This window comes from Coregonus lavaretus (assembly GCF_964263955.1).
Source record: "Coregonus lavaretus genome assembly, chromosome: 6".
Classification (NCBI taxonomy): Eukaryota; Metazoa; Chordata; class Actinopteri; order Salmoniformes; family Salmonidae; genus Coregonus; species Coregonus lavaretus.
The window spans coordinates 37,129,946-37,143,750 of NC_139993.1; the positions used below are offsets into that span (position 1 = coordinate 37,129,946).

Sequence of the window (13,805 nt, forward strand, 5' to 3'; positions counted from 1 at the left end):
AAACCTGCCAAGAGAGGGCCGCCTACCAAAACTCACGGACCAGGCAAGGAGGGCATTAATCAGAGAGGCAACAAAGAGACCAAAGATAACCCTGAAGGAGCTGCAAAGCTCCACAGCGGAGTATATGTCCATAGGACCACTTTAAGCCGTACACTCCACAGAGCTGGGTTTTACGGAAGAGTGGCCAGAAAAAAGGGTGAATAGTTATGCACGCTCAAGTTTTCTGTTTTTTTTTTTGTCTTATTTCTTGTTTGTTTCACCCCCAAAAATATTTTGCATCTTCAAAGTGGTAGGCATGTTGTGTAAATCAAATGATACAAACTCCCCAAAAATCAATTTTAATTCCAGGTTGTAAGGCAACAAAATAGGAAAAATGCCAAGGGTGGTGAATGCTTTCGCAAGCCACTGTATATCAATGAGAGTTAGCATTCTAGCTAACAACTGCTGCATTCAAAGTAGTTATTTTGCAAAGATCACAACCAAATATAATCTTAGCGACTGTTTAAGCAAGAATCAAAACATAATTGTAGCATATTATGAGAACCCCCAAAAGTTATTTTGTTTAGAAGTAATAAAAACGTAAATCTAAGCTATGTTGAATGGGCACGGATGGCGATGGCTTTCTTACTGCCGCCAAGAGTCACGCGCGTCTGTGATGAGGTCAGTGTGTCGTGTATTGGAAAAGGGTCTATATAGTCAATATGAATTGTTTTCATATTCTATAACTAAATTAAATTGATCAAATTTTACATATGCTAGTTAGAAAATACGTTATTTTCAGCTACTGTATTGTTGACAGGTGTACATTCATTATTGCTTTTTCCTTATTATTGACTAAGGTGCTGTGCCAAACCATTTGCAAAATTATTATTGCCTTCAGTAGTTATGGATGAAGTACAAACCTTTTTATTCTACACTACCGGTAGTGTATGTACTGTAGGTGGGTGGGGGGTAAACACCTACAAACAGAACACACAACGAAGGAGAGTACTTCCTGTTATTTGTTGCCTGTGACAGAGGATGCAGTTTGAACGCGATACTGGGGACATTGACGTCAACACCAAAGGGAAATTGCGTTATCTAATGTCACAGCTCCCCGTATTGCACAATACTAAGGAATGAGTTTCCCTTGAAGTGTGACTCTCACCTCAATCAAAACAAGAAAAGATAGTCAAAGAGTTTATGTTCCTCAGTCAAGTCCAGGCTCTCAGTCATCATCATCCCACTATGGAACCAGAAGTGTCAAGAGCAGAGAGATAGGACATTTCAGATATAATGGGCTTTTCTCAAATGTTTTACATCTCTACAACCACTGATAATTCATTGCATTTTGTCAAAGTCACAGCTGCTTTGTCGTAATTCACTGGCAGCACAATTCAGTCCCATAAATGTGAAATATTGATGTTAATGTATAGTACCTAAAATATTATGTGTATTGACTCTCTTCACTAAATCATTAATTGATGATGTAATGTAAATGTTAAAAATGGCCGCAGGCATGCATGCTTTGCTTTTGCAGCAATTGCCTACGGTATGTCTTATGGTGGGAAAAAGCGCTGTATTTCTGTCATTGCCACATGCGGGGACAATATAATGTGTAAATAGTGTTTGTGCTCTGCATGTAGATGCTGACTGTGTGAACGACTGAACGTGCGGGTGTGTGCATGCGTGTGTGTGTATGCGTGTGTGTGCGCTAGGAGGGAGGCTCAGGCAGATGTGTGTTAGCTAATGCTGTCTGAGAGCAGCTGGGCAGGGCGAATAGACGAGCAATAACACAATGACATCACCCAGAGTGTGTGTGTGAGAGAGAGAGAGAGAGAGAGAGAGAGAGAGAGAGGGAGAGAGAGAAGGCTGAAGCAGGCCAGCTCAGATGCAGAGAGGCTGGAGAGTGAATTGAGCCTGTGGGAGAGGACCATACAGCACTCACACAACAGGGGATACAGGATATAGATTTCTTCCCTCTCTACCATTGCACCTCTCCCCCTCCCCCTTTCCCCTTCCCCTCATCCTCTGTCAGCCCCTCTCAGCCTCTGCTTCAGGCTGCTCCTCCGGGCATGCTACTTAAGCCAAAGTATGGCCGCTTTCGCAACGACTCTGTGACCTCCTCCGACGACCTGATGCAGAGCTTAGCCATGAGCGGCAAAGTGGTGGCCACCCCGGTGGTCCTCTCCTCCGCCCCCAGCCTGCCACTGCCCTCCCTGCCTCCTCTGGAGTCCATCCCCCGGTCCTCTTCCGCAGCCCCTGCTCTGGCCGACTCCCCCTGCCTGGACGGGGAGCAGGACGCCACCACCACTTTCTGCATGCTCATCCCCAGGATGCCTCAGTGGAAGTTCTCCAACTCGCTGCTCAGCAGGAGCCCCTCCAACTCCAGCTCCAGCTCCACCAAGGACTCGGGCAAGGCTGCAGCCCCCTCATCACAGGGCTCGCACGGCCCCAGTGGCGCTTCTGCCCCCAATGGTCCCGTGGCCAGTCTGGCCGCTGTCTTTAACTCCTGTGACCCTGTGTGTGTCAACTCCTGTTCCCTACAGGCCATCAGCAGGCAGAGATCTGCAGCGGGCTCAGCCAGTCCAGGTGGCCACGGCACAGGGGCTGCAGAGGGCACAGGGAGCCCCGGGGGCCACAGCGGATCCAGGACGGGGATGAACCGCAGGACAAGGGTGGAGGGCATGTGGCTGGGAGGGGAGGACTTCAACCAGAAGGGCAGCTTCATCCACAAGCCCTCCCAGGGCTGGCTGCACCCAGACAAGAAGATCACAGGCTCTGGGGCTTCCTACATAGTCAGGGTGAGTCACCATGCATGCAGCCCTTCTACAGCTTTTTGCATTACCCAAGTGTTGTTATCGTTCAGCATACATTTGAGCATTTCTGCATTGCATTTTTTAAGGGTAATCTTCCATGCAGTTAAATACTGTATCCGTCAGGGATAATTTGACAGCCTGTTGATGGTTTCCACCCAGAGTCCATGTTATGTTGTTCACAAACAAACCTGTAGAATAGTGAATCATTGAAAACCCCTCTGTAAAGCTTAAATAAGACAAAACTGTCAGAAGATATCCTGTTTGCAATTAACATTTGGGACGTCTCATTCCTTAGGAATAATATCAATGTTAAGATGATTAACCACCCTGCGGGTGTCTCTTGGATACAATGGGACATTAGAATGTCAGGCAGTGTGTTATGCACCCAATGTGTCGAGGCTGAGGAGGAATACATGATTTAATCCAGATAGATGGCTCTCTCTGCTTTGTGTGATGTGGTGTGGTGGGGAGACTGCGTCAGCCTACAGGCTTCAGGCTTTAGGGTGGGTGGTAGGGAGGGAGGAAATTAACAGAATGGAATCGTAAACAGAACACATATTGCATGTGGTGAATCAGAGATACGTGGATGTGTGTGTGTGCGAGTGTGTGTGTACGAGTGTGTGTGTGTGTGTGAGTGAGTGAGTGAGTGGCATGTTTCATGATCTTAGTCTGATTGTTTACGCATAAGTGAAAGATTGGATGTTATATAATTTTGGACAGACATACATACAATACATACAGTCTTAATCAGTGACAATGGTAATTACCTTGTTACAAATCCTGATGGTAGTGGATATGTTAGGTGTTATCACACATTTGGTCAAATTACACTTACAAATAGAAGTATATCTGAGAAATATAGAAAACAAATGATAATATTGTCCAGTGAAATAGGTCATTTAAAAAACCAATGTGTCTTGCAGTGAGTAAGATATAATTTCCAGTGTCTAAGCTGGTGATTTTGGCTCACAATGGGTTACATCTGAGGCAGACTGTTTGACGTCAATGTCAATGATCTCCCCTCAGCAATCCCCTCTGCCCTCCGCTCTTCCCATCCCCCCAGCCTCAACAAAACGACATGGCTCTTTATTAGCCCAGTCTAGGCCCAAGCACGCTTTCTAATTACATTACACAGGCACCATTCATCCCTATATTCCATTACATTTAATCACAGTTGTTTGCATCACACGTGGTGGGGAAGGACTAGGGTGGCATTGCAGGGTCTACGAGTCCATCTGCATTAACACTGAGGAGTACTAGTAGCAGACAGCATAGAGAGAACACTCAGCCAGGGGCTTCCCTCAGCACTAATCGTGCTTTCCTCACATTAACACCTCTGACTCCGCCAAAATTATATGACATCCATAGTCCACAGCTAAACATGCTACACTGAGAGGAAACACCAGAGAGCATTTTAGGAAGTATTTCATTACGGTTGTGCCCTGCACCAGTTTTCATTAGCAGTTTGCTGTAGCCTAATCCATTATAATAATATTTAAATGGCCCCTGCAGCAAGCCAGGCAGATAAGATGTGCGTAGATAAGGGACGTCATGTCTTTTCATCCTCTCTATATAATGTGGTGTGCAGGGAGGAGCACCAGTGAATCTATTACTGTCTGAATGACAGCAGATTTATGCTGCTCTCTGCTTTTCTCTCTGTCATCATGACATACACTACATGGCCAAAAGAGTGTGGACACCCCTTCAAATTAGTGGATTTGTCTATTTCAGCCACACCCGTTGATGACAGGTGTATAAAATCGAGCACACAGCCATGCAATCTCCATAGACAAACATTGGCAGTAGAATGGCCCGTACTGAAGAGCTCAGTGACTTTCAACATGGCACCGTCAAAGGATGCCACCTTTCCAACAAGTCAGTTCGTCAAATTTCTGGCCTGCTAGAGCTGCCCCAGTCAATTGTAAGTGCTGTTTTTGTGAAGTGGAAACGTCTAGGAGCAACAACGGCTCAGCCGCGAAGTGGTAGGCCACACAAGCTCACAGAACGGGACCGCCGAGTGCTGAAGCATGTAGCACGTAAAAATCGTCTGTCCTTGGTTGCAACACTCACTACCGAGTTCCAAACTGCCTCTGGAAGCAACGTCAGCACAATAACTGTTTGTCGGGAGCTTCATGAAATGGGTTTCCATGGCCGAGCAGCCGCACACAAGCCTAAGATCACTTTGCGCAATGTCAAGCGTCGGCTGGAGTGGTGTAAAGATCGCTGCCATTGGACTCTGGAGCAGTGTCAGCGCGTTCTCTGGAGTGATGAATCACGCTTCACCATCTGGCAGTCCGGCGGACTAATCTGGGTTTGGCGGATGCCAGGAGAACGATACCTGCCCGAATGCATAGTGGCAACTATAAGGTTTGTTGGAGGAGGAATAATGGTCTGGGGCTGTTTTTCATGGTTCGGGCTAGGCCCCTTAGTTCCAGTGAAGGGAAATATTAACTCTACAGCATATAATGACATTCTAGACGGTTCTGTGCTTCCAACTTTGTGGCAACTGTTTGAGGAAGGCCCTTTCCTGTTTCAGCATGACAATGCCCCCATACAGAAATGGTTTGTCGAGATCGGTGTGGAAGAACATGACTGGCCTGCACAAAGCCCTTACCTCAACCCCATCGAACACCTTTGGGATGAATTGGAACGCTGACTGCAAGCCAGGCCTAATCGCCCAACATCAGTGCCCGACCTCACTAATGCTCTTGTGACTGAATGGAAGCAAGTCCCCGCAGCAATGTTCCAACATCTAGTGGAAAGCCTTCCAAGAAGAGTGGAGGCTGTTATAGCAGCAAAGGGGGGACCAACTCAATTAATGCACATGATTTTGGAATGAGATGTTTGACGAGCAGGTGTCCACATACTTCTGGCAATGTAGTGTATATCTTCTTTTCTCTGCTCTGCTGGAGGGAGACACAAACAGACAGACAGACAGACTGAGACCCTGGTGCACGTTTCCACCCAATCTGGTCCTTTCTGCCACCGCAGCCAGCCAACTGAACCAGCGGTTGTGGTGTGGTGGCCCTGCATCTACCACGTTAAGAGCCAGGCCACTGCAATGCAGGCCTCCTGGCCTGGCAAACAGCAAGGTGAGAAATACTAAGAGAGTTATTCCGCCAAAAGAAAAAATACTTACACCTTGGTTGGACTGGGAGGTAGCGACAGTACAGTATACCTTTTCCACTGAGCAACATGAGCCACTTACCAGTCTCTCCCTGCTGGCCCCTGCCACTATCTGGAGAGCCGAGCAGCAACAGCTGAGATATTAGATAATAAACTTTGTCTGGAGACTTGAACAGGATGTTCTCTGTTGCAGTGATAGTGGGGCCAGATTAGCCCCAGTAATATGATAGATATCCTTCGTTGACATTCACATTCCTTGAAGGCAAGGCGGTGGCGGAGATGGCGTCTCTTTCAGAGAAGAAAGGCACATTTTCGCCATTTCTCTGGAATGTTTATTGGAAATGCTGCATCACTGGTTCCAGGAAGGGAGTATTAGAGATACTGCCGGGGGGCGGAAGGAGAGTTGAGAGCTCGATGGGACAGTGTATCGTGCAGGAGAGAGTGTGACAATGAAGGCATTGAGAGTGAGAAGGAGATGGAAAGAGAGGGAGAAGGAGAAGACCGTCTGACTGGTGGAAGACTTCCCCAGTCTCCTAATCTGGTTAGGTTGCTCATTTAGCTCTCAGGCAGAGGAGTTAGCCTGATTACTTCTCTCCCTGTCTCTGGCAGCAGCCAGCCACAACAACAGATCCAGACAGCAAACTAACAAGACGTTGATTGAGCTTGAGTCAAATGAGGATGCATAGACATGAATGATAGAGCGTCTGCTAAGCTCCTACACCTTTGTAAAGGGTAGCTACAGGGGGACTACCCTACATCTCAGTGGATGCTTATGGGAGGAGCTATGTGAGGACTCTGTTGTGGCCTTTTTAAACATGATCTAATTTGGCCTGTGCCTATGATGTTTATATGACCTCAATGCTGATATGGTTCAGTAATATAGCACATTTAATGTCCTAGTATACTTAGCATACGTATGTTGTATAATAGTATTTTTGGTGTAGTAGGAGTTTCAGTGACTAATAACAGACTCCAGTGGAGCCCTGGTGATGGAGTCCCCTCTCCCAGAGCACTTTGCGTGGTCCCCAGTGACACACACACACACACACACACACACACACACACACACACACACAGTGCTCCTCTGGGGCCTCTGCGGCTACAACTCCCTGAAGACACTGAGCTCTTAGTGTTGCTAATCTACTCATGGAGACAATATTACCACATTAACCTGGCCATTATTCTGCCACTCACACTTTCTGCAAGTGACTGGGCCTTTAGTACTATGGTATAAATGATTGTCATACATGTAATGTGTTAACCATTCTGGAAATACATTCTGCACTGTGTGTGACCCATTGCCGTAGCACCATGTATCAGTGAAAAAGGCTGTCATGATAGTTCCTGTCTCATGACCTAAAGTACTTTATGTATTAACCTCACTTTAATTGGATTGAGAACAATTATCTATAGAATAATACATCTTGTTGGAAATCTATCATGTAATAAAGTATGTTGTTTTTCTGTCTTTGCAGTACATGGGCTGCATTGAGGTGTTAAAGTCGATGCGATCGCTGGACTTCAACACTCGGACCCAGGTGACGAGGTAAGCGAGGATTGATTCTGCCCTGCTAGTGATGAGTCAGTAGAACCCGATCTGAGTAGAAGGATAAGGTACACAAAACAGTCACAGTGATACCAAATCAGGTAGAGATTCACAGGCACGCCAGCCCTGCTTTTCACTGTAATGATATTACTAGCAAGGCCCAGAATATTGTGTATCTTGTAAACATCCTTTTGACTAAGCCATTGATGCATGTAAATGGCACATGTTGCTTTTGCTGTGTGTTTGTGTTACTGTGTGCACTCACACATTTACATGTGTGTTTATGTACAGTGGGGAGAACAAGTATTTGATACACTGCCGATTTTGCAGGTTTTCCTACTTACAAAGCATGTAGAGGTCTGTAATTTTTATCATAGGTACACTTCAACTGTGAGAGACAGAATCTAAAATCCAGAAAATCACATTGTATGAGTTTTAAGTAATTCATTTGCATTTTATTGCATGACATAAGTATTTGATCACCAACTAACCAGTAAGAATTCCGGCTCTCACAGACTTGTTAGTTTTTCTTTAAGAAGCCCTCCTGTTCTCCACTCATTATCTGTATTAACGGCACCTGTTTGAACTCGTTACCTGTATTAAAGACACCTGTCCACACACTCAATCAAACAGACTCCAACCTCTCCACAATGGCCAAGACCAGAGAGCTGTGTAAGGACATCAGGGATAAAATTGTAGACCTGCACAAGGCTGGGATGGGCTACAGGACAATAGGCAAGCAGCTTGGTGAGAAGGCAACAACTGTTGGCGCAATTATTAGAAAATGGAAGAAGTTCAAGATGACGGTCAATCACCCTCGGTCTGGGGCTCCATGCAAGATCTCACCTCGTGGGGCATCAATGATCATGAGGAAGGTGAGGGATCAGCCCAGAACTACACGGCAGGACCTGGTCAATGACCTGAAGAGAGCTGGGACCACAGTCTCAAAGAAAACCATTAGTAACACACTACGCCGTCATGGATTAAAATCCTGCAGTGCACGCAAGGTCCCCCTGCTCAAGCCAGCGCATGTCCAGGCCCGTCTGAAGTTTGCCAATGATCATCTGGATGATCCAGAGGAGGAATGGGAGAAGGTCATGTGGTCTGATGAGACAAAAATAGATATTTTTGGTCTAAACTCCACTCGCCGTGTTTGGAGGAAGAAGAAGGATGAGTACAACCCCAAGAACACCATCCCAACCGTGAAGCATGGAGGTGGAAACATCATTCTTTGGGGATGCTTTTCTGCAAAGGGGACAGGACGACTGCACCGTATTGAGGGGAGGATGGATGGAGCCATGTATCCCGAGATCTTGGCCAACAACCTCCTTCCCTCAGTAAGAGCATTGAAGATGGGTCGTGGCTGGGTCTTCCAGCATGACAACGACCCGAAACACACAGCCGGGGCAACTAAGGAGTGGCTCTGTAAGAAGCATCTCAAGGTCCTGGAGTGGCCTAGCCAGTCTCCAGACCTGAACCCAATAGAAAATCTTTTGAGGGAGCTGAAAGTCCGTATTGCCCAGCGACAGCCCCAAAACCTGAAGGATCTGCAGAAGGTCTGTATGGAGGAGTGGGCCAAAATCCCTGCTGCAGTGTGTGCAAACCTGGTCAAGACCTACAGAAAACATATGATCTCTGTAATTGCAAACAAAGGTTTCTGTACCAAATATTAAGTTTTGCTTTTCTGATGTATCAAATACTTATGTCATGCAATACAATGCAAATTAATTACTTAAAAATCATACAATGTGATTTTCTGGATTTTTGTTTTAGATTCCGTCTCTCACAGTTGAAGTGTACCTATGATAAAAATTACAGACCTCTACATGCTTTGTAAGTAGGAAAACCTGCAAAATCGGCAGTGTATCAAATACTTGTTCTCCCCACTGTATGTATGTGTGTCTGTGTACGTGTACACATGTGATGCTGGTGCTATGAAGGTGGCCAGGCAGGGCTCCTTGCCTGAGTTGGAGCAGTGCAAGCGCTCTTTTTTATTTTTTTATTTTTTTTATCAAGTTTATTTGGACAGGGACAATGTACAACAAAAACATACATCTCAGAAGTGAGAAGTGATGCGTTGCACCAGATATTATTTTACAGCTAATTTAAATCTGCGGTCCCCGGGCACGTGAACATATAAACATGAAAATGTTATATACAAAAGGACAACATACATACACTACCGTTCAAAAGTTTGGGGTCACTTAGAAATGTCCTTGTTTTCGAAAGAAAAGCAATTTTTTGGTCCATTAAAATAACATCAAATTGATCAGACATACAGTGTAGACATTGTTAATGTTGTAAATGGCTATTGTAGCTGGAAACGGCTGATTTTTTTTATGGAATATCTACATAGGCGTACAGAGGCCCATTATCAGCAACCATCAGTCCTGTGTTCCAATGGCACATTGTGTTTGCTAATCCAAGTTTATCATTTTAAAAGGCTAATTTAGAAAACCCTTTTGCAATTATGTTAGCACAGCTGAAAACTGTTGTGCTGATTAAAGAAGCAATAAAACTGGCATTCTTGAGACGAGTTGAGTATCTGGAGCATCAGCAATTGTGGGTTCGATTACAGGCTCAAAATGGCCAGAAACAAATAACTTTCTTCTGAAACTCGTCAGTCTATTCTTGTTCTGAGAAATGAAGGCTATTCCATGCGAGACATTGCCAAGAAACTGAAGATCTCGTACAACGATGTGTACTACTCCCTTCACAGAACAGCGCAAACTGGCTCTAACCAGAATAGAAAGAGGAGTGGGAGGCCCCGGTGCACAACTGACCAAGAGGACAAATACATTAGAGTTTCTAGTTTGAGAAACAGACGCCTCACAGGTCCTCAACTGGCAGCTTCATTAAATAGTACCCGCAAAACACCAGTCTCAACGTCAACAGTGAAGAGGCGACTCCGGGATGCTGACCTTCTAGGCAGAGTTGCAAAGAAAAAGCCATATCTCAGACTGGCCAATAAAAAGAAAAGCTTAAGATGGGCATTTTTATTTCTATTGGTTTTAAGATTTTCATTTAAAATTCCATTTAGTTTAAGTTACTTTTCAGATCTACTTTATTAGTTGTTTAAGTTTTATAAAACATTTATATTTCGTTTTTATATTATTTAGTTTCAGTTTTTGTTTTAGTATTGGGGACAGAAAGTAGCCTATGCGTGGGAGGCTAGGAGCCATTTATGTGTTGTATATATCTTTTTTTTTTGGTGGGGGTGATGTCACTTCTTGCCACTGTCGGACAGAAATGCATAAGGTGAAGGGTCATAGGATAGGTTAGGTTTAAAGGTAGACTTACAGTAGCGAGATGACGTAGATGCGCGAAGTAAACAGTAGTAGTGGGTCAATTTCCGCAACAACCAGGAGCGTTGAACCGCTGTTTTGGTCCCGTAGCTACCACGTTGTAGCAGGGTGAAGAACCCGTGCACATGCGCAGATACTCTGTTTGACTGTGTGAGAGCAAAGTCTTGCATCGTGCTCATCTCAATGGGCGAGTTCGAGCGGATCACTTTTGTCAAGTCACTTTCAAAGTGTGTTGCATTCTGGGGATAAAGATTGTCTGACTGGCTCCTACATGTAGATTGCATGAACTTTACAAAAATCATGTGATCAAAGGTCATGAAGTTTTGACTGCAGTCGACCAAAGACATGACTGAAACAGGAACCAATTTGCCATGATTTATGTGTACAGTGGATATACAAATAAATGTGATATTTGAGGCTCTGTCTCGCTAATTGATTGTACAATGTGTGCACACATAATATTATATTATGATTTCAGTTTGTGAGTGTGTGATATGAGGGTTAGATACATGTTTATTTCAACATCATAAAGAAAACATTTTATAAACAATGGCAACACTGCCATGTTGATCTGAGCCTTACTGTTGGAAAACCACATTAGTGTTTCGGATTTTCGTCTGTCGCAGATGAACCTTCTCCGACTTCATTCCTCGACTGTCGTCTACAGTCGGTTGCTTTATCTTTACCATTCAAACGTGCCCAATATCTGCGGTGCTGCTCGTGGCAACGTCATCTTGCTGTCTACCTTTAAATTAGAAAGTCAATGTCAATGTGACCCGCCAGATTCAGAAGTTTGAAAACCCCATAAAAAAAACTTAAAAACCCCATTCAATTTCTGCTCCCCCCCCCAAAAAAACTACAACTGAACATAATTCATGATGGTTTTATTTGATTTGAGTTAGTTTTGGAGTCAAAGATAATAGTTTCAGTATAGTTTTAGTGTTTCAAATGGGTTTGTTAATTATTTTATTTCAGTTTACTAAATTGTTTTTTGATGATTAGTTTTCATTTTCATTTCAGTTTTTGTTTACTTTAATAACCTTGCTTGCTTGTGACCCTGCTATTTTGGTCTGAGCAGAGGTTAAAAAAGACCCTCAGAGGTGGGGGTGCTACATTGTGTGTAATCTTGAACACCAGACAGATCTTTCTCTCCTCCATGATCGATTGCCAGTAATCTGAGCCCCCCACACACACAGGGTTTAAGTGCAGGAGAGAGGCAGAGATGGAGTGATGGAGAGATCTATTATTGATGATGTTCGCTAATGACTGTTGAGAGCTGAGCTGCAGTGGGCCACATGGACACTCCCCTGCCTGCCTGCTGGAATATGTCGGTAGGAGACAACAAGGAAGAATGAAGGAAGATGGAGAAGAGCAGAGATTGAAGATGGATGTATTTATGACAGTGTTAAGGCAAGATCTGTGATATAATGAACTTACCAATGCTCTGTTTGAATAACTTAGTAGCATAATAAGAAGCTCAATTGTCATTGCTTTCAGAATGACATCTGTTTACACTATACCGTTATTGTTTAAGGATGTTGAAGAAGAGCTTGGGGATGGAATGTCTCCATCTAACCGTGGATTCCGGATTAATTTATTTAATTTAATTACATTTCGTTTAGTTTTTACTGTTCCACTTCTATTTGTTTTTTCCTGTTGTGTCTTTTCTGGAGTCACTTGTTATTGGCAGATTAAGAAAGCGCCTGACATTTCCCATGACACATATTCAAAGACTGACTGGAAAACACTGATTATCAGTCGGTCCAGCATGAGTCTGGAGGTCCTCTTTGACAGGTGTCAAAGTGTGATGGTTTTGGGCCAATATGCTACAATCCCACATTAAAAAATACTATATTATACTATGGTATGAATACTACAGTCGTGGTCAAAAGTTTTGAGAATGACACAAGTATTGGTCTTCACAAAGTTTGCTGCTTCAGTGTTTTTAGATATTTTTGTCAGATGTTACTATGGTATACTGATGTATAATTACAAGCATTCCATACGTGTCAAAGGCTTTTATTGACAATTACATAAAGTTTATGCAAAGAGTCAATATTGCAGTGTTGACCCTTCTTTTTCAAGACCTCTGCAATCCGCCTTGGCATGCTGTCAATTAACTTCTGGGTTCGTCACCAAACTGTTCTTGGATGGTTGGGAGAAGTTGCTCTCGGAGGATGTGTTGGTACCATTCTTTATTCATGGCTGTGTTCTTAGGCAAAATTGTGAGTGAGCCCACTCCCTTGGCTGAGAAGCAACCCCACACATGAATGGTCTCAGGATGCTTCACTGTTGGCATGACACAGGACTGATGGTAGCGCTCACCTTGTCTTCTCCAAACAAGCTTTTTTCCAGATGCCCCAAACAATCGGAAAGGGGATTCATCAGAGAAAATGACTTTACCCCAGTCGTCAGCAGTCCAATCCCTGTACCTTTTTCAGAATATCAGTCTGTCCCTGATGTTTTTCCTGGAGAGAAGAGGCTTCCTCGCTGACCTTCTTGACACCAGGCCATCCTCCAAAAGTATTTGCCTTACTGTGTGTGCAGATGCACTCACACCTGCCTGCTGCCATTCCTGAGCAAGCTCTGCACTGGTGGTGCCCCAATCCCGCAGCTGAATCAACTTTAGGAGACAGTCCTGGTGCTTGCTGGACTTTCTTGGGCGCCCTCAAGCCTTCTTCACAACAATTGAACCTCTCTCCTTGAAGTTCTTGATGATCCGATAAATGGTTGATTTAGGTGCAATCTTACTAGCAGCAATATCCTTGCCTGTGAAGCCCTTTTTGTGCAAAGCAATGATGACGGCACGTGTTTCCTTGCAGGTAACCATGGTTAACAGAGTAAGAACAATGATTTCAAGCACTACCCTCCTTTTAAAGCTTCCAGTCTGTTATTCTAACTCAATCAGCATGACAGAGTGATCTCCAGCCTTGTCCTCGTCAACACTCTCACCTGTGTTAACAAGAGAATCACTGACATGATGTCAGCTGGTCCTTTTGTGGCAGGGCTGAAATGCAGTTGTCACGACTT

The 13,805-nt window shown here is 44.3% G+C and overlaps 1 protein-coding gene across 5 annotated transcripts in view; it reads left to right on the forward strand.

The window, feature by feature from the left end:
- The window catches only part of LOC311131642 (SHC-transforming protein 2-like), a 33,181-nt gene that overhangs the window by 3,435 nt on the left and 15,941 nt on the right, over positions 1–13,805 (forward strand). For 3 of the 5 annotated variants that reach the window (XM_084164738.1, XM_084164740.1, XM_084164741.1), the window contains exons 1-2: positions 1,959–2,783; positions 7,400–7,470. In XM_084164738.1, coding sequence (XP_084020864.1) covers positions 2,055–2,783; positions 7,400–7,470 — 800 coding nt within the window. In that variant the 5' untranslated portion in view covers positions 1,959–2,054. Of the gene's footprint in view, positions 1–1,958; positions 2,784–7,399; positions 7,471–13,805 lie in introns of those variants that run through there. The other 2 variants (XM_084164739.1, XM_084164742.1) reach the window with 2 other exon arrangements.